General features: G+C 39.8%; 1 protein-coding gene across 1 annotated transcript; it reads right to left on the bottom strand.

Annotated features, from left to right (window-relative positions):
- Positions 1 to 1,937: 1,937 nt before the first annotated feature.
- LOC124042069 (B-cell lymphoma 6 protein homolog) lies at positions 1,938 to 7,638 on the bottom strand. The gene is made up of 8 exons (XM_046360389.1): positions 7,520 to 7,638; positions 5,549 to 5,720; positions 5,214 to 5,435; positions 4,037 to 5,037; positions 3,758 to 3,925; positions 3,464 to 3,594; positions 3,245 to 3,382; positions 1,938 to 2,988 (listed from the first exon to the last, which is right to left on the bottom strand). The coding sequence occupies exons 1-8, from the start codon at positions 7,548 to 7,550 to the stop codon at positions 2,845 to 2,847; spliced, it is 2,007 nt and encodes a 668-aa protein (XP_046216345.1). The 5' UTR covers positions 7,551 to 7,638; the 3' UTR covers positions 1,938 to 2,844.
- Between the last annotated feature and the right edge of the window lie 13,971 nt (positions 7,639 to 21,609).

The raw sequence follows: 21,609 nt of genomic DNA, 5'->3' as shown, positions 1-21,609 counted from the left end.
TCTATAAGTACCTAGGTGTCTGGCTAGACTGCAAACTCTCCTTCCAGACCCACATCAAACATCTCCAATCGAAAATCAAATCAAGAGTCGGCTTTCTATTCCGCAACAAAGCCTCCTTCACTCACGCTGCCAAGCTTACCCTAGTTAAACTGACTATCCTACCGATCCTCGACTTCGGCGATGTCATCTACAAAATGGCTTCCAACACTCTACTCAGCAAACTGGATGCAGTCTATCACAGTGCCATCCGTTTTGTCACTAAAGCACCTTATACCACCCACCACTGCGACTTGTATGCTCTAGTCGGCTGGCCCTCACTACATATTCGTCGCCAGACCCACTGGCTCCAGGTCATCTACAAGTCCATGCTAGGTAAAGCTCCGCCTTATCTCAGTTCACTGGTCACGATGGCAACACCCATCCGTAGCACGCGCTCCAGCAGGTGTATCTCACTGATCATCCCTAAAGCCAACACATCATTTGGCCGCCTTTCGTTCCAGTACTATGCTGCCTGTGACTGGAACGAATTGCAAAAATCGCTGAAGTTGGAGACTTTTATCTCCCTCACCAACTTCAAACATCAGCTATCCGAGCAGCTAACCGATCGCTGCAGCTGTACATAGTCTATAGGAAAATAGCCCACACGTTTTCACCTACCTCATTCCCATACTGTTTTTTATACTGTTTTTATTTATTTATTTTTCTGCTCTTTTGCACACCAATATCTCTACCTGTACATGACCTGATCATTTATCACTCCAGTGTTAATCTGCAAAACTGTATTATTCGCATACCTCCTCATGCCTTTTGCACACATTGTATATAGACTGCCCATTTTTTTCCTACTGTGTTATTGACTTGTTAATTGTTTATTCCATGTGTAACTCTGTTGTCTGTTCACACTGTTACACTGTACCTACCCATGGAACTCTACATTGTAGATACTTGTCTGTACAGATAGGAATCACTCCCATGGCAGTCAACCAATAAGCCAGCAGAGGGCAGACTGACTACTATTGATTGGCTAGTGTTGAGAAATGCCACGTCGTCGCCATTCTTACTTTATTAGTTATTTTAGTTTTTCATGTAAATGTCCACTTTTAAAGTGTCACATTCACATACTATTCAGTGAATTAGTTATTTGAATTACATATTGTGATTCCTTGACTCTCTAGCATACCACCACTTGTTATTTGTGTTCAAGGAAAATGTCCATTGACTCTGAGTGTTCTTCATAAACGTGTCATTATTTTTTGCTTTTTCAACTGTGTGGCCAAATATTAACAGAATATATCCAAATGAACTTTTAGTCAAAACAAAATGAAAGCAGTGTTGTCTATCTGTAAATGATCAAGGAGGAACCCCCCCACCCCCACCACAGGGATGCTGGCCCATGTTGGCTCCAATGATTCTCACAGCTGTGTCAAGTTGGCTGAACGTTCTTTAGGTGATGGACCATTCTTGATATACACAGGAAACTATTGAGCATGAAAAACCCAGGAGCGTTGCAGTTCTTGACACAATCCAGTCACTTCAATTTTTGTCTTGCCTATTCCCTCTCTGAATGGCACATGTACACAAATGTCTCAAGGGTTAAACATCCTTCTTTAACCTGTCTCCTCCCCTTCATCTACACTGATTGAAGTGGCTTTAACAAGTGACATAAATAAGGGATCGTAGCTTTCACCTGGATTCTCCTGGTCAGTTATGTTATGGAAAGAGCAGGTGTCCTGAATGTTGTGTACACTCAGTGTGTCATTCTGTCTCATACTGTGGTTAATCCTCTGGGGAAGTTGATGGTATTGTATTGTCGACTGATGCCTTTGAGTGTCATTCTATGGTTGATGCAAACCTACACTGACTATAAGACATGATTATGGGATAGAAGATAGTCATTTATAATTAGTGTTATGTGCATTTTCACATTGACAAATGTATGTTTTCATAATACATTCCTTTAATTATATTTCACATAAAGCTCTGCAGTTTACAAAGACAAATGTTGATAACATTCCTGAGGACTTGTAGCTTGAGACCTGGTGTACTTACAGCTTGTGGGCTTGAGACAAAAAGCAGACAAAACAAATACAGTACAAAGTGCTGACGTGGGACATTGTGCTAATGAACAGAAAATCTGACAACTCAGTGTAAAGCACCTTGAATACATTGCGTATTGCATGTCTATGTATCCGTGTCGGATAATATATTATTTTGACCAAACGACAGATTCAATGACAATCTTTCACTAGGTAGAAAGACGTAAAAAAAAACATCTGTACCTTAGTAATGCAGACATATACTCTGCCAGCAGAGGGAAATCTGGGTAGGTAGTACATTATATATTCACAATATTAAGATAAGAAACTACAAAGAACTGGGTAATATATTATCTATTGTCCAGCTGAACACGCCCCCATATACTATCTATAACAGAACTGTACCAATGTAACAGTGTTTCTCAATATGAATGAAAGTGTGTCATACAGTTTTCTAGAAGACGACTGTCGTTCAACTGAAAACATTCAGGAAAAAAGTTGTACTTAACTGAAAACATTATTACCCGAAAGTAATTCAGATTACAAAATTCTAATTTTCAAAATGTATATTCCAATACAGGACATTTCACAAGATCTTAAAACACATTTATACACCGTACATATTAGATTTATATACAAACACAGAGTAAAAGGGCTATAAACGATATGAAATATTCACATTTGGAGGAAACCTGTCTGCCAGTGCCACCAAACACAACAATCACTGACAGCGTGGTACTATGACAACGTGTTCCTAAAACAACGTAAAAATTGCCAGCAAATCACATTCCATCGTCCCAGTGTCCATTTAGCAGGCCTTGGCCAAGCCAATGAGCATGTCCTTGTTCGCCTGGCGGTACTGAGCCTTAGTGTTGGTGACCGCGCCGTGCTTCTGACGGAGATGCAGCCTCAACTGGCTCTTGTGGCGAAAGTGAAGGTCACATTTCTCGCACTGAGGAAGAAAAAGAATGAACGCAATGAGTCACTAATTGAATCAAACTGCCTCTCAATGGGTTCATTCATACATTAAATGCAGGATTAGCAGGAGGACAAAGGCTATAGCCACTATGCATTTAAGCGGAGGCCCTGGGTCCTCAGTTTAGGCTATTGATAGGCAGTCACAGGAAGCCAGGAATGGGATTAGAGGATGCAGTCCAAATTAACCAGATACACACTGGGCCATGTGAAAGGAAAGACAAGGTTCTTACGTGGTATGGCTTTTCTCCTGTGTGGATCCGTAAGTGGCTCTTGAGGGTCTGAAGATGGCGGAAGTGCGTCCCACAGATCTCACAGGGATAAGGCTTCTCCCCTGTATGGATCAGCACATGGGCCCGGAGGTGAGCTACCTAGGAACGAAATGCATAATTATATATGAATGATATATTTGTCCTTCATGAGTGAATGACAGGTCATAGCGGTTTCCTCACCTGTACGAAGCAAGAGCCACACGTTTCACACTTGTACGGCTTCTCTCCCGAGTGGATGCGGGTGTGGGTCTTGAGGTTGGCCGGCCGGTTGAACTGAGCGCCGCAGATGTTACAGCGGTATGGTTTCTCCCCTGGAATACAAGAGGCATAAAGAAACCATGACACTGATGCCACCCAGAACCGTGTAAATACACTGTTCTTAGTCATACTAAGAGATCCCACTTCTGAAGACAACATAATGACCTTATTAGTTTGACAGGACAGATATGAGTTAAGATGTAACAGAAGTCTTACCAGTGTGGACAGTCTTGTGGCTGGCAAGGTTCCCTTTGTAACGGAATGCAGCCTGGCATCGGTCACACTTGTATGGCTTATCAGCATGGACCTGGAGCATGTGTCCTTTCAGGGAGTCCGCTTCCGCAAACTTTGCGTCGCACTCGTTGCAGAAGTAGGAACCATTCTCTGCAACGGAAGCATTGAGATTTAGTCAATGAAAAGTGTAACAGCATGAATGGAACTATACTGCGTCAACATTTATTGAAATGGTCCCACTCATTGAAATACACTACTCACCACCACTTGAGTCGGAGTACTCAGAGTGCAGCTCATTGGTGTCCTCCCCCGTGTAGGACCCAGGGGAGTGGGAACACACCTCCAGGTGCTGAGGGGCGTCCGTACCACAGGAGGAGCATCTCTGCTGCCTAACGCTGCGATGGCTGGCCTGTGGCACAAGGACCTCTTCCCAATGCTCGTTGACCATCTCTCCAGTCTGGAGTTCTTCAACGGATCCCTCTGATCCACTGGTCCTGTAGCGGCCCTGCGGAGGAGAGCAGTCCCCAGCCTCAACACTCCCTACCTGGGACTCATCCTCCTTCTCCCCAGAGGTCTGGTTCATAACGATAAACTTGTACTTCTTCCAGTTGCGGGCCTTGGGCTCCTGGGAGTAGCCGGATGGCTGGGTCAGGGACGGGACTGTGTTCCTGCTGCAGCCACTGGACTCAGTGGGGGAGTTGGGTTGGCAGTCAGAACGAAGAGGGCTCTGAGGACTGCAGATCACCCCTTTGGTGCAGCCTGGGGACAGGCTGAGGGAGCTGGGCTGTGAGTGCTGGTTCCTGTCCTCCTCCATGGGGGAGGCCAGTCTGTGTTCAGGCCCCTGGAGGCTCCCAAGTGGCCCCGTCTGACGGCTGGAGCAGGGGAGAGGGCAGATGGTCGTAACTAAGGAGGATGAGGAGTCGGATGACAAAGGGTGGTGTATGATGGTGGTCTCTGTGCGATTCAAGGTAGAGCAGAGTTTCTGAAAGATGGCGCCCCCTTTGGGAATGTCACTGACATTGCAGGCATCTGACATTTTTCTGATGGGGATGTGTTTTCCGTGGACGTGATGGGAGCTACCTGAAGCATTGATACCACTGAATACACTGGGGCAGTAGCTCCTCCAGTCTCTGAGGGGAGATATGGATGAGTGACTGGGGCTGGTCGCCACCCTATCCAGAACCCTGAAAGCAGGGAGGTCCTGAGAGAGATGCATCGGGCTGGCCAGTACCTCCTCTCTCTGCAGACTCAGAGACTGCTCTCTAAAAGGAAGGAAGTAAGGAACAGCAACCATTTAGTTCCAAACTGATACTATTCACATGGGAATAAGAACAATAGGGCCTGGAAATATTCCCAGAACTAACCAGGAAAGGTTCCATGTACTAGTAGGCTACAGACCAAGAATAAATAGATGAGCAATTATACATTTTTTCCATACCTGGACTTGATGAACCTGCGACAGGTGTCCACCACATGTTCCATCTGGAGGTAAGAGGCTGTGTTCATGGTAACCAGAACGAGGCTGTCCTTCAGGGTCAGGGTGGAGGTGTACATGAAGTCCAGCAGGATGGCAAAACCATCAGGGTCAACTTCAGGGTCCAAGCAGATGGCACTCAGGTTACTCTTCAGGGGGTCCGTGAATATGGAGTAAAAAAGTCCACTATCAAAAAAAATAAAAAATGTTATGATTATGCCCCTTCTCTCACAATGACAATCCTATAGCACAAGAAGGATGATTGGCCTAAAAAAAATGGTAGTTGGTTTGGAACGTACCTGCAAGCCACGAGGACCGTCTTGTGAGCGCAGAAGTGCTGACCGTCAATCTGGATAGTGACGTCCGTCAGGATATTTCTGCTGCGGAGGCGGTTGAAGTTCAGCAGAACATCACCGGCATGGCGGGTGAATTGAATGCAGCCATCTGCCAATGAGGCCATGGTGTCAGAATCTGAGGAAACATGGGAAATACCTTGTAAATTATAGACAATCTGCCAAACACAGATTGTGAGAGTTACAGGATGATTTTAACATAAAGTAAGCAAAGTTGTTCCTTTTGATTTTATTTAAATATGTAATATTCTATATATGAGGACATGGCACTATCATTCTATTCCCATTGAGGAAATATTTCTGACTTGCCAACATCAATAGGTGGCGCCATTTCAAAGTCCAACAAAGTAAAAAATAATTTGGGGAAAGTGGACCACGTTTCTGCGAGTGAGACTACAGACTGATATTACTAACCATGTCAACTAATATAGGTTATGCATTTTAGAGGCATTGAACTGGTGTTCATAACATAGTGACAAGCAATGATTGTTGTGGCCAGTGGGAAAGTAGACTTGTACAGGCTACAGTGAACAAGTTAGGCTATTTGTTTGTGCACATTGCAGGTTACATATTGCTGTTAGACCTACCAAAAACAATAAGCTTAATAAAACATTTGTACTTTAAGAAAGTGTGAGTTTTACTCTACTACAAATGTTTTACTATAGGCTACATTACTTAGAAACAGTTTGAGAAAAGCACACGTTTAAAACCAATTTCTTCCGTTAATAGCCCGTAATAACATCTGCTAAACACGTGTATGTAACCAATCATATTCGGTTATGACCGATTTGCTTGACATATATCCAAGCCCACGAATACAGACGGCACCTCAAGAGGAGCCCAAGTTTCGCGCTTGGAACGTGTCTCGCATTGAGTACATTCCGTCTTGGGTGCGCACAGATTAGGTTGCTTCTAAATAGGCTTCCTGCTTTTCGATAGGTCTAGAAGTGGAAAGCCACCTTGTTTAACCCATGACATTTCACACTGGTTAGACCCAATTTATTTTTACCTTGAAAAGAGTACTGCCAAAAAATGTGAATATGGCAAAGTAGATCTATGCGTAAAATAGGGTGTAGGATTTTAGGAGTTTCAAATTCATGTGCACATAGGCCTACACGTTGCACTGCAGCTCCCTATAAGTTTAGTACAAAATTAATAGGCAGTTATTGATAATAACATTCCATGAAAACAGATCAAGAATGTACATCTGCGTCAACATTTTGTTAGACTTGTTTTTGACTCACTACCGATCGTTAACGTTTTCGACAGTTTAGCAGTCGAAATCTACCAGCGAAATGAAAGCACCACAAGAGAGGAAAACAGTGGGCAAAACTGGAAACTAGTACGCAGTAATCTAACCAGACTGGCTCGCCCTGTTGCGCTACTTTTCTTGCTATTCGTTTACTGATATTTAACGACTATTACAGATAAATACTTTTTGAGAATATTAAATTCATACTACCCGGAAAGATTACTTTGATTAACTATATAACCCAAATGTAATCTTTCTGTACAGTAGGACAGGCTACAAACCAACTGCACATTAAGACTAATATATTATCTCGCGATAATATATATATATATATTCGATAAACCAACATGATCAAAAAGTGAGAGTATAGGCAATGAAAATATATATAGTTTCGCAATGAAAGACGAAATTCCGAGTACATTTCTCACATACATGCTGCTTAAGCAGAGGAGATACTAAACTACCTGACCATGCATCAAGCATAAACATCAGCAAAAAAGTCTAGTAACTGCAGTCTAAGAAACCCCACTGTTCACAAAACGAAAGAAAACAATAATTTTTAAGTATTTAAATGTGATCAATAAAGCCAATGAGCCACAACGCATGTCTACCACTACAAGTAACTTCTGGTATAATACTGTCAAATAATGGGGGGAAAAAATCACCTTGTAAAACTTTCCTGGAAACTTCGTGCATCACCAGTTCTGAGAATGCTGTTCTAAGAAACTCAAGGGCTTAATTCTCGGAATTCTACCAGAGGGCCATACCATTATCAAAACAGTGAGGATCGTACATGATGTTGTGGGTTTCGTTTTATCGTCATTACAGGAAATATATTTGGATATTCAATTCAGACAGTAAATTACACACAATATACTATTGATTCAGATTCGAAAATAAACGGTGATATGGATTTGAACTATGACAACTATTTTATTATTGCTCTATTCTCCCTCTAAAGTGGAACTGTCAAAATACAAGGTCACCTGACCATTATGTAGACCTCGAAGAATTTGAGCTCGTTCACGAGGCTAGACACGAGCACGGTCTGCGCATGAGCATTTGATCTATAAATCAGGCGATAGGTGGCTTGTTGTTAGATACTTGTTTTTACTTTTACGCGTAATCCTACCACTAATAATTGTGGACGAACATCGTCAGACCTGACTTTGTTGACTTCGTCACGTTCAGCTATCGACCTGGGATTTTAAAACATTTTCCGTGCGCTTTTGTGTAAAAGTGCGAGTGATTACATTAATTTTGTATTTTGGGGGACTTAATAATGAACGTTATAATCGTTGATGGTTGCGCACGCTAGACTTTGGAAATAGAAAAGCACCACAATGGCAAGCAATGTCAAACGTTGTAAGTTCATTGGACTCTGTGTTTATAGTAATAGTTCATAGTAAGCGCAGCCAAAAATATGTTGTGAAGAATTGCCTTTAAAGAAATATACTCTTGCGCAAGAGCTCCAACGGCAGCAATGGTTTATGCGCTATAGTAATGCGCACGGCTCTGTGTGATTTATCTATGTATTATTTAATTATTTATTATTTACTTTATTTACCTAATCCTGGTTATTTACTGGTACTTTTACATGAGTTGTTGACATTATCCCCTTGCACCCTCAAATCATCCCTTTAAAGGACAACAGCCTGTCCAGTAGGCAGCTTGAACCACTAAATGAGGTGTGAACTTTCACCTGTGTTTATGATATTTCATCTATTCAACTCAGTGGAAGCTGCTGAGGGAGGAAGGCTCATAGTAATTCCTGGAATGGAGTCAATTGAATGGTATCATTCACCAGACGTGCTACTTGTCAGACCTGCTGTTTTCAACTCTCTAGAGACAGCAGGGGCGGTAGAGATACTCTCAATGATCGGCTATGAAAAGCCAACTGACATTTACTCCTGATGTGCTGACCTGTTGCACCCTCGACAACTACTGTGATTATTATTATTTGACCCTGCTGGTCATTTATGAACATAATCTCCATCCGGCCCAGCCAGAAGAGGACTGGCCACCCCTCATAGCCTGGTTCCTCTCTACGTTTCGGCCTTTCTAGGGAGTTTTTCCTAGTCACCGTGCTTCTACCCCTACATTGCTAGCTGTTTGGGGTTTTAGGCTGGGTTTCTGTACAGCACCTTGAGATATCAGCTGATATAAGAAGGGCTCTATAAATACATTTGAATGGATTTGACCACGTGGAATCCACGTTTGATACCATTCCATTGACTCTATTCCAGCCATTATTATGAGCCGTCCTCTCCTCAGCAGCCTCCACTGGTTGAACTTGAGTAGCCTAACCCATTAAGGTGCCAGGCAAAATGTTAACAAAGGTGATATTCTCATTGTGTAGCCCCCATCTGTAGTGAACCTTACTTGCTTGAAATCACTGTTTCGTAAGCTACAATATATACTTGAAATGAAGTAACATTGTGTGTGTGTGAGTGAGTGAGTCTGACTTTCAGATAGCACCTAATGCTGATTCAGAAGCTTTGCTCTTCGCAATATTATTTTTCTTCTCTGATGTTTATTGTTGACGTGGAGCAGGCATGAAAACAGCAATGTTTTCTCTCTAAATCAGCTCTTGGACACCACATCCTCTAGATAAATCTCCAAATCTTCACATGTGTGACAACAGCAGCAACAACTGCGGCTTTTAGATCACGTTTGTCTAACTCAGTTGTCATTTTGAAATATGTTAACTTTATTAGTAATTGAAAGCCTTATTACATGTTTGGTTGAACAACATGCATTATGACACATTGTGACATAATGATAATAGAAGAAAAAAAAGAGTACAATAATGCTTATTGTAAAGTAAATGCTTGTTGTAAAGTAGTGCTTATTGGTATTTGTAAAGTAAAATACTAAAATCAATCTATTCGGATAAGCAAATAGACTAATAACAGGAAAATATTGACATATTTGTATACATTAAATACAATATAATTAATACATGAAATAACACATGGCCAACCCAAACATCCCATTATAAGATACTTACATACAATACAATAGTGCTTTTTTTAAGCCAATATTGCCTCACTCCAGAATCTCAGAGATTTCATTTTTGGTCAAATGGAGAGAAACGAAGACCAAAGGGATGCCGAACATGCTTCCTCATTCTATAAAACAGAGCTAATTCAAGAAGCCATATGCAACATATGACACTGATGCAATTCTAGCTATGAGTTCTAAAACATTTGGGAAAAGCACTCTCTGGGTTGGCAATTTTATCTGCATTCTAATCTATATTATGATTCTTGAGTAGGCTAATCTAGGATGGAGTGCGGTAACTAACCTTGGCAAGTTTGGCAAAACATCACAATGATGTGGCTGAGATGGTAGAGGAAATGTTATAGCCATGTAAAAGGTTCATTTCATAATGATGATTCTTGTTGCTTATTAAAAGAAACATTATTACTTACCATATCCTACCTGTAATTAAAGGGATAGTTCACTCAAATTACAAAATTACATATTGGTTTCCTTACCCTGTAAGCAGTCTATGGACAAGCTATGACAGCAATCCATGCATTGGTTTCGTGTCCCTGGCACTGTTTCCAGATGCTAATGTTCTATCATTTGTGGCACAAACCCCATTCAAGTCTTGAGACTGATATTAGCATTTTTCACGCATCATGTTCAAATCCTCTTTAAGTGACTAAGTGACCTTGTTGAGCTTCACAATCAATTTGAAATCATTTTGGATGATTTGTTAAAGCAAGTAACGGCAAAATATGAATTGTTACTACATACTTGCTTAGTTAATAACAAACACCAGCTGAAATGTTAAATTAAATGCTACTCTGTACGTAATAAGTCAAGGGATTAAAACAATAATATTTTAATTAAAGCATTTGAAGTGGGAACATCTCCTCCAGCTGTTCTCAAACTTACATACATAAACAAAAGGTAAAGAGGTTTAGGCGACTATGGTAACTGATAGTTCTATTTCTAGGACGTGATGTCTCCTCCAAAGGCCTATGTTGTCCTCGCTTATCTTTAGTGGTTGAAACATCATGTGGTTTAATCATCTTAGCAGCATTCTTTCGAGACTTTGATATAATTGAACATGGGCAAGAAGAAACCCATACATACACAGCTTGTGATAAATACTTACTCAAGCAAAATACCAATAGTCAGGGTTTGTGAGGTTTCAAAGTCCCACTGGTGTGCAGTTGTTTTGTCTTCCTCCCACTCACCACAGTGACAGCGAGGCAGCCATCTTTCCTGAGAGCTGCAAGATGAAGCGCAGGGTAGCCTAGTGGTTAGAGCGTTGGACTAGTAACCGGAAGGTTGCAAGTTCAAATCCCCAAGGTACAAATCTGTCATTCTGCCCCTGAACAGGCAGTTAACCCACTGTTCCTAGGCCGTCATTGAAAATAAGAATTTGTTCTTAATTAACTGACTTGCCTAATTAAATAAAGGTAATTAAAAAATGAACATGCACCAGAACTGTTCATCTTCTGGCCTCTTCAATTCCTATATCAGAAGTAGGAGCTAAAACTTAATGTACAGAGAGTCAGGCCAATGAAGAATACACTTGAAGTTAAATGTATGCAAGAGACAAATTGATTTTGTCCCAGACAACATAAGTGTGAGAAACTTATTTTTCTTAATGCTCATCAAAGTAGGGCTACTAGACAGCTGAAAATATGCAGTTTCCTGTATCTTGAAATCAATTATTGTTGGTGTTGTTTAGTGTCTATTTGAGGCATGATGTAAGAGGGTTGTAACACTGTTGGTATGTTAAAAAAACATTAGCAGTTCAAAAGAGAAGCATGTTAAAGGATGAGGCTAGTTTTGTCTGCCACTAACCACATATCTTCTATCACAATGCAGGAAACATCTCATCATGACATTACATCATGCACATTATGTTCATACAAATAGAATATACAATGTGTTTATAATGGTCTTTTATGGTCATGGACTTAGTGTAGTTTAGACAAGACAAAGTCTTTCTAAATTGGTTGTGACGTCAAGGAGAATGTTCAAGCACTTCAAAGGTCATAGGTTCAGATTGACAAAAACACAAGGCAGCAAAATGAGATGTTAACAAAAAATGAGCATACTGTATATTTTACAACAAAATTCCATAGGCCCATCTCTGTTTTGATTATATGAAAATGTATAATTCTCTGTAGACATTGTTGAGGGAGGCAAACACATTATTTCCTCAGGATATTCTGGATTAGGAACAACAGTACTAAAGTGACATAAAACTACTAGTTACATGATGGTAAGAGAGTGGTGTATTTACCAGATTGACATGTCAAGACTTACAGCTCCTTCGGAAAGTATTCAGACCGATTTACTTTTTCCACAGTTCGTTACGTTACATCCTTATTCTAAAATGGATTTAAAAAGAAATCCTCATCAATCTACACACAATTTTTGGAAATGTTTGCAAATATATAAAAATAAAAAATAAACGTATTTACATAAGCATGGTGCATCCTGTTTCCATTGATTGCCCTTGAGATTTTTCTAAAACTTAATTGTGCCACCTGTGGTAAATTCAATTGATTGGACATGATTTAGAAAGGCACACGCCTATCTATATAAGTCCCCACAGTTGACAGTGCATGTCAGAGCAAAAACCAAGCCATGAGGTCGAAGGAATTGTCCCTAGATCTCAGAGACAGGATCGTGGCGAGGCACAGATCTGGGGAAGGGTAGCGAAACATTTCTGCAGCATTGAAGGTCCCCAAGAACACAGTGACCTACATTATTAAATGGAAGAAGTTTGGAACCACCAAGACTCTTCCTAGAGCTGACCACCTAGCCAAACTGAGCGATCAGGGGAGAAGGGCCTTGGTCAGGGAGGTGACCAAGAACCCGATGGTCACTCTGACAGAGCTCCAGAGTTCCTTTATGGAGATGGGAGAACCTTCCAGAAGGACAACCATCTCTGCAGCACTCCACCAATCATGCCTTTATGGTAGAGTGGCCAGACGGAAGCCACTCCTCAGTAAACGGCACATGACAGCCCACTTGTAGTTTGCCAAAGTCACCTAAAGACTCTCAGACCATGAGAAACAAGATTCTCTGAAACAAGATTGAACTCTTTGGCTTGAATGCCAAGCGTCACATCTGGAGGAAACCTGACACCACCCCTAAGGTGAAGCATGGTGGTGGCATCATCATGCTGTGGGGATGTTTTTCAGCGGCAGGGGATGGGAGACTAGTCAGGATTGAGGGAATGAAGAACGAAGTAGAGGACAGAGAGATCCTTGATGAAAACCTGCTCCAGAGTGCTCAGGACCTCAGACTGAGGTGAAGGTTCAACTTCCAACAGGACAACAACCCTAAGCACACAGCCAAGACAACACAGGAGTGGCTTTGTGACAAGTCTCTGAATGTCCTTGAGTGGCCCAGCCAGAGCCCGGACTTGAACATCTCTGGAGAGACTTGAACATAGCCGTGCATCAACACTCCCCATCCAACCTGACAGACCTTGAGAGGATCTGCATAAAAGAATGGGAGAAACTCCCCAAATACAGGTGTGCCACGCTTGTAGCATCATACCCAGGCTGTAATTGCTGCCAAAGGTGCTTCAACAAAGTACTGAGTAAAGGGTCTGAACACTTATGTAAATGTGATATTTCAGTTTATATTTATATTTGCTCAAATATATTTTTAAAACTGTTTTTGCTTTGTCATTATGGGGTATTGTGTGTAGATTGTTGAGGGGAAAAACAATTTAATCCACCTTAGAATGTAATGTAACAAAATGTGGAAAAGGTCAAGGGGTCTGAATACTTTTTGAATGCACTGTATAGTCTGTTGTGTTGGTCTGAAAGTATATTTGTTTGAAACCAGTTTGAGCTCTGTGAGAGAGCTTCCCTGCTCCACCCTTGAACTGTAGATATTTGAAAGTATCTACATGCCCCATCTCACAAACTTTACCTAGGTGCATAGTTACCTGACAGAGGTCAAAGGTCATGTTTGCAAAACACCCACTCATTCATTACGGATAGTGTGAAGGTAAAAAAGTCCAAAGCTTCAGAGCAATGATTCTGCAGAGAATATTTAAACCTTACAAAATTGGCCAGGATGACAGAATTATTGCATACATTTGAAAGTGATATGTTGTTAAATTCTCTCAATGAAAAAGAACCTTATGAATCCTCAATGTAGGTCTGATTTTTTTCCTTTTTTCTTGGTAATGCTTCTTTTTCTTCTTTTTCTTTTACAGAAATTTGTGTACCAGGTAGTTACTAAGTAATTACATAACCTAATATTGCATTGTAATTACATTTTGGTTTCTTTGAGATAAGCAAATATATTTGAGTTTGAGGTAAGTACCAGAACGTATCCATTGTTACCATGGAAATAACAATTAAGTACCAGCTTAAAACCCCCTAGAGTCTATTGTGTCAATCTAGTAAAAAAAAATAAAGTGGTTAAATATGTGTAAAAATATATTTACATATTTCCTGAGCTTTCTTATATCTCCTAGCTATAGGGCAGATACTTCAAAACCTTATTATTCATGATTTAAGAATTAAACTGAGCTGTAAAGTAATGCTTTACCTCTAAAAGACAGAATGCTGGGCATTTACAATAACAATAATAATAATACAGAGCAACAGGCACACCAAAAATGTACATGATAGTGTATCATGATAGTGTATGATAGTGTATCATTACGTAATGCAGAATGCCAGGAGGCCTTTTTAAATATGGCATAAGGTTTCATGTTCAACTGTCTTTAACAGTTACTATAGCCATTAAAAAGATATGGTAAAGATAAATTATATTTATTCATGATATGCCATATGCAATCTATATGGATGTAACTTTAATCTGCATCGATCATGTCCTCAGGAGATCTACAGACAGGCATTCATTTGATATATAGGAGGGTAAAACCACACTGTATATCTCCATGTGTGCACATGTCATGTGAAATGCCACGCCTATAGGCTCTGCATACCTGTGGAGCGTTCACATATTGCCTCAAGGTGATCAACTGTTCTCCTGTGGTTAAGAAACTGTTTGAGCCGCTGTAATAGTTCATCTATTTCAACTTGTTGTTTTGAAGAATATGACCTAGAAATGTCTCAAATAATAGCTGAGTACAACTTTCTTGGCTTATCATAACCCCCCTTCCCCCTCAAATAACAACAACAGATGTAATTGCAGGCATGTGAAGTATTGTTAAATAATTAACATGTGAAACTCTGAGAAATACTTTTAAACGCTCTTTATTTGACCTTTCATTCAGTAAAAAGCAGAGCATATACACTAGGTACAACAAAGTCGAAACATTAAACTTCACATCCTCTTCCTATTCATACATCTTTTTATTTACCTTCTATGTAGATTTCCCTTGGGAGAAAACAGGAGGCACACTTTAATAACCTCTCTGAGATAGGGGGCAGTATTTTCACATCCGGATGAAAAGCGCGCCCAAAGTAAACTGCCTGCTACTCAGGCCTAAAGCTAGGATATGCATATTATTAGTAGATTTGGATAGAAAACACTCTGAAGTTTCTAAAACTGTTTGAATAATGTTTGAGAGTATAACAGAATTGTTTATTTTTTTTAGCAGGTAAAACCCCGAGCACAATCCAACCAGGGGAAATTTCTTTTGAGGTCAATCTGTTTTCCATTAGGTTTTTATGGCAAGCCCGTTTTAATAGAAATATGATTGCAGTTCCTATGGCTTCCGCTAGATGTCAACAATCTTTAGAAATTGGTTGATGTTTTTCCTTTGCGTAATGAAGAAGTAGCCCTTTCCTTTCTGGGAGTTGAGCCTAGTGGAATCTTTTGTTAGGGCGCATGACCTGAGGCGCACAACCTGAAGCTCCCCTCACTTTGATTTTATCTGCTATTGAACACAGTTTATCCCATCTTAAATTTTATTGATTATTTACGTTTTAAAATATCTAAAGGTTGGATTAGGAAAGTTGTTTGAAATGTTTGGACCAAGATTACAGTTAATTTATTAGATCATTTGTAGTCATGTTGGGCGAGTTGGAACCGGTGTTTTTCTGAATCAAATGCGCCAAATAAATGGATATTTTGGGGATATAATTGTCGGAATTAATCAAACAACAAAAGGACGATATGTGATGTTTATGGGACATATTATAGTGCCAACAGAAGAAGATCTTCAAAGGTAAGGCATGAATTATATTGTTATTTCTGAGTTTTGTGTTGCGCCTGGCGGGTTGAATGATGATTGTCATGTGTTTGTATGATGGGGTGCTGTCCTCAGATAATAGCATGGTTTGCTTTCGCCGTAAAGCCTTTTTGAAATTTGACACTGTGGCTGGATTAACAAGAAGTTAAGCTTTATTTTGGTGTATTGCACTTGTGATTGTATGAAAATTATATATTTCTAATAATTTAATTTGAATTTGGCGCTCTGCCATTTCACCGTATGTTGTCAAATCGATCCCACCATCAGGATTTGATCCATAAGAAGTTTCAAAGGGGAACTGCCTACTAGAACCAACTTCTCTGGTTATAAACAGCCCGTGGGGCATCAATATGAGTCAGAAACATGAATTACAATGTCCAAATTGAATACAAAGTGTAAATAGGATCATTTTGTTCATAAAATCAGTCTTGTCCAAAACGAGACTTGTAACTGAATGTGTCACAACGTGTATGTATGGGTGGGGTATGGATTACTGACAGGCTAGCTTTTGCCAATGTTGTCCAATTGCCCAGAGACAACAAGATGTGGTCTGCCATGTGTTGTGGACATGTTTTCAAGTCTGCAACGCACACACACTTGCTTGGCATAGGAGTGAAAATGGACTTCCGTAAAGTTGGTGCAAAGTTCTAATGCATTCACCAATATGGCGAAGAATGGATTACATATAACAAACGTACACCATGATGACTGTGACTGGCCTGTGGTGAGTAGCTAGCTATGATACTGTGATTTAACTAGATAAGTACATAGCCTCTGGCTAATGTGTAAAATCATATAGAGGAAATTTGCATAGCCAACGTTGCAACTGACGATTAGATGTAACGCTAGCTGGCTTGCTATCAATACATTTTCCAGTGGAACTGGTTAGCTAAGAAGATCCCTCCGACAAAGATATTGATAACTTAACCAGATTTGGAAGTTAGGTAGCAATCTACTTTTATGAGAATACGCATGTTGTTTGGGTTAGTACTTGCTCTCAATAACTCAGTCCCTGGCGGTTTTCTGCCTTTACTGTAATGGAATTGGGAGTCATGATCAAGGTTGGTTAGCATTAGCTATCTAGCATTTGGGGGCTTCATCTGCTACTAGTGCTAAAACAACATCCCTGTTCTCTTAAACAATCTATTGTGTATTTTCTATGGTAAAAATAAATGAAGGATGGTACTTGTCTAGCCTGAGTACCAGTCTTTTTAGCTAACATGCTACAAATATGTGGCAGCAAGCATTCAGCAACACTACTTACAAAACTTGCATGTCAAAAATTAAGTGCTTTGTAAAACTAAAACTAGCGGCAACTGAGTTAAACGAGACAAAACCTTAAAAGGAAAACTCCATCCAAAAACTATTTCAAATATATATATATATATATTTCTGTATTTTGAAAGTTACATATCTTAAAAACTTGATTGCTCTGAGAAGCAAAATATATTGGGACTATATCAACAATGGACTAATGAATCAAATGGGTGAGGTTTTCCTATAACTTTACTTGAGTATTGAAACACATGGTTGGGATGGTATTGGGCCAGATTTAAGAAACATTCATCCTGAGGTGTTATGAAACATGACATGGTGTGTTGTAACACCAAATAGTCAAGAGTTGTGCAACATCTTGCCAAAGACTGGGAGCACTAACCCGGAAAAGCTTGAAAACATTATTACAGTGTTTCGAGTCCTGTGTAGTGCAGAATTAAATCCCTTCTCTTTTGGAATTGCTTCCTCTCTCAAGCTCCCAAACACTATGATGCTGTTTTGAATCCTGTCTAGTGCAGAATTAAATCCCTTCTCTTTTGGCGTTGTTTCCTCTCTCTAAAGCTCCCAAACACTATGATGCTGTTTTGAATCATGTCTAGTGCAGAATTAGATCCCTTCTTCTGGAGTTTCCAAATACTGTATATGGGAGTTCCTCCTCTTTTTGTATATTCCCTGCTCTTATATGGTGTGTTGATAAAGTCCTCATCGGTAATTCTAAAAGGTCAAATGTACAGTATTATGTTCAAACAAAAGGACATGAGAATTTTTTTTTTGTGAAATTACAAATTAATACGTTTGTCCAGGATAATAATAAATAAGTATAAAATTACTTTTTCAAGATATGATTGAAGCTTCAAATGCTTTATATTCTATTTGCAAATTATTAAAAGGTCTTAAACATTTGTACATTGATAGACATTTTTATATTTAGAAAGATCTGTATGTAAAGTATCAAAACTATGAAATAACACATGGAATCATGTAGTAACCAAAAAAGTGTTAAACAAATCAAAATATATTTGATATTCTTAAAAGTAGTCATCCTTTGCCTTGATGACAGCTTTGCACAGCTTTTGGCATTCTCTCAACCAGCTTCATGAGGTAGTCACCTGGAAGTCATTTCAATTCACAGGTGTGCCTTGTTAAAAGTTCATTTGTGGAATTTCTTTCCTTCTTAATGCGTTTGAGCCAATCAGTTGTGTTGTGACAAGGTAGGGGTGGTATACAGAAGATAGCCCTATAGAAATGGACATTAGGCCGGTGGAAATCTGTCCTTTGGGCTGATGAGTCCAAATTTGCGATTTTTGGTTCCAACCGCTGTGTCTTTATGAGATGTAGAGTAGGTGAATAGATCATCTCCTCATGTGTGGTTCGGACAATGAAGCATGGAGGAGGTGTGATGGTGCTTTGCAGCACTCCATCAGATGACCTGGCCTCCATAATCCCCTGACCTCAACCAAATTGAGATGGTTTGGGATGTGTCGGACTGCAGAGTGAAGGAAAAGCAGCCAACAATGTGCTTAGCATATGTGGGAACTCCTTCAATACTGTTGGAAAAGCATTCCAGGTGAAGCTGGTTGAGATTGAAAGAATGCCAAGAGTGTGCAAAGCTGCCATCAAGGCAAAGGGTGGTTATTTGAAGTATATATATAAATGATATTAAATATAAATTATATTTTGATTGGTTTAACACTTTTTTGATAACTACATGATTCCATGTAATATTTCATAGTTTTAATGTCTTCATTATTATTCTGTGGAAAATAGTAAAAATAAAGAAGTAGGTGTTCTAAAACCTTTGACCGGTAGTGTGGCCCTGAACATTTTGATTGTAACATTATTTATAATCTCACAAAGTTGCCTGGCAACTGTAGCCTATAATTAGTGCCAAAGTCTACCCTAGGAAAAAAATATTAACATTATTTAAAATGTTAATTAAAATATTGACAGAAAATCAAATCAATATTTATAATCAATCAATATTTATGCTTTAAACCATTTGCAATTTAAAAACATTTCATTATATGAGAGACAGTCTGACAAAACATTTTGTGTTTGGCTGCATTTTGTGTTTTCACACCACTCTCTTAAAAACTCAATTACTCACATTGAAGAACCACTTTGGGTGTTTCAGAGTACATCCATTCTGTTTTGAAATATATTCAGTGTATCATAACACTTACATTGGGTTTACATTTTTAAAAACTCCAAACATCAGGTCTCAGCTTAGGTGCACTACTTTTCATAGTTTTACTACACAATGATGGTTTTATGAGTCTCTCTATTTTAACAATTTGGTGGATTTGCTGATCGGCAGTGTCGTGGGAACACCTCTACCATATCAGGAACAGAAGGCTGAGGAAGTACGTGGCCAGACACCAGTCCCACTTCAGGTTGGTCACTTTTGATCTGGTCATAGGTCAAAATACTATCACTTGTCTGTCCTGGAATATAGCTAACAACCACTGATAATGTAATCAGTGCTGTGTGTACCAACTCTACCTTGTTTTTCTACAGATGGAGGACAGGAGAGGTGGTTTGTCATGGAGTCCCCTGACTAAAAGACAGGTTTATACAGATGTCAGGGGGAGAGTGGAGTGTTTTTAAAAATGTATTATGGTTGACTAGGCCTGGCTCTCCAGTGGGTGGGCCTGGCTCCCCAGTGGGTGGGCCCCAGCCCCCCAGCCCAGTCATGAGAAATCCATAGATTCGGGCCTAATTAATTTATTTCAGTTGACTGATTTCCTTATATGAACTGTAACTGTGTAAAATCGTTGAAATTGTTGCATGTTGCGTTTATATTTTTGTTCAGTATACATTGAACACATGGTTTCCATGTGTTTGGTGAAATTCCATTCCCTACATTTTGGCCATTATTATGAGCTGTTCTCCCCTCCGCAGCCTCCTGTGTTGTGCAATGTCCACATGTAGCCTACACCTGTAGGTATATTAGGGAAAGATCTAACAGTGGACATAAGGAGAGACGAGACAAAACAAGCCAGTTATAGAAAACTGTGTTGACAGCTGAGCTGACTGAAGACCAGGTAATCAACTGGCAGTTGTTGGTATCGATTCACGGTAACATGTGATCAGGGGGTTACATGACGTGACAAAACTTCAAGTTGGAAGCTATTTTTGTAGCAAGGTGTTGCAGAAGGTGTGTCTCATGACACACATTCCAGACCCTGGTACTTCTTGCTATCTTGGTATAGCTGTGATTTGTCAGAGAAATTTCAGCTAGCTAGATGGATAGCCAGCTGTAGCTATCCCCAAGCAATGCTAGCTAGCTAGCTTCTGTCAGATTGGCTAAACACAAGGTCAGCGCAGGCTTTAGCCTACACATAGAACTGAATCAGCAGATCATCTTGAGAGGGCAGGTCACTCAGGAGGGGACAAGTCTTCAACTTCAGAACTTCTCTCCATAGCAAAGCTAGCTCAGCTTTCCTCACTGTCACTAAGTTACTCACTACTACCCTTGTTTGTTTGTTGTAAATGAATGGCAAAGACACACCCAAGAAACACCCACATTAAACCACACCCAGAAAGACAACTCTTGTTTGGGATTCAATAATGGCCGCTGCATTTGTTAATGAGCACCGGAAGAAACACATGCAGTTCACCTTTAATGCCTCATGATGCAAGAGGCAGACTCAATTAAAATTCCTAGTAAATCTGGCAATCAGTTAAACCATAAAAATTAACGATTTTCCCTATGATATATCACATGCTATCCGTATCGAGTGAACTTTTAGCTGTTTTATGTAGCAATATGCAGTTGCTACATCCATATTTGGACTTGTAAATTAATTATATGTACCGATTGATTCTTGAAGAATATAACATATTGAACTCATGAACTTAGTTAAACTGTAATATCCCATCAGAACCCAAAATATAAGATAGTTTACTTACTTTTCGCAAATAAACACTGGAGTGATAGATGTGCAGAAGATGAATGTGCAAGTAGAGATACTGGGGTACAAAGGAGAAAAAATATATAAATAAAATAAATAACATGGGGATGAGGTAGTTGGATGGGCTATTTACAGATGGGCTATGTACAGGTGCAATGATCTGTAAGCTGCTATGATAGCTGATGCTTAAAGTTAGTGATTTTTGCAATTCATTCCAGTCATTGGCAGCAGAGAACTACGTATATTGTTTGTTGAAATGTAAACAAACAATATAGCGTAGCACCCCGTATTATCGGCATGGTCAACAGTGTTGAATAAATATATTACCTTCAACAGTGTTATCTTGTTTTGTGATTATTGGTGTTGTAAAAATGCTAGCTAACGGGTTAGCAGTTAGCATGTT

Source organism: Oncorhynchus gorbuscha, linkage group LG08 (assembly GCF_021184085.1).
Source record: "Oncorhynchus gorbuscha isolate QuinsamMale2020 ecotype Even-year linkage group LG08, OgorEven_v1.0, whole genome shotgun sequence".
In the NCBI taxonomy this organism is placed as follows: Eukaryota; Metazoa; Chordata; class Actinopteri; order Salmoniformes; family Salmonidae; genus Oncorhynchus; species Oncorhynchus gorbuscha.
This window is presented reverse-complemented; position numbering and strand designations above follow the sequence as displayed.

Bases quoted from the DNA above. Each gene is read 5' to 3' on its own strand.
- LOC124042069 (XM_046360389.1), bottom strand. From the start codon at position 7,550: ATGCACGAAGTTTCCAGGAAAGTTTTACAAG. The intron at 3,926-4,036 runs GTGAGTAGTGTA...CTTCCGTTGCAG, and splicing joins GTACTCCGACTCAAGTGGTG to AGAATGGTTCCTACTTCTGC. The intron at 2,989-3,244 runs GTAAGAACCTTG...TTTCTTCCTCAG, and splicing joins CAGGAGAAAAGCCATACCAC to TGCGAGAAATGTGACCTTCA.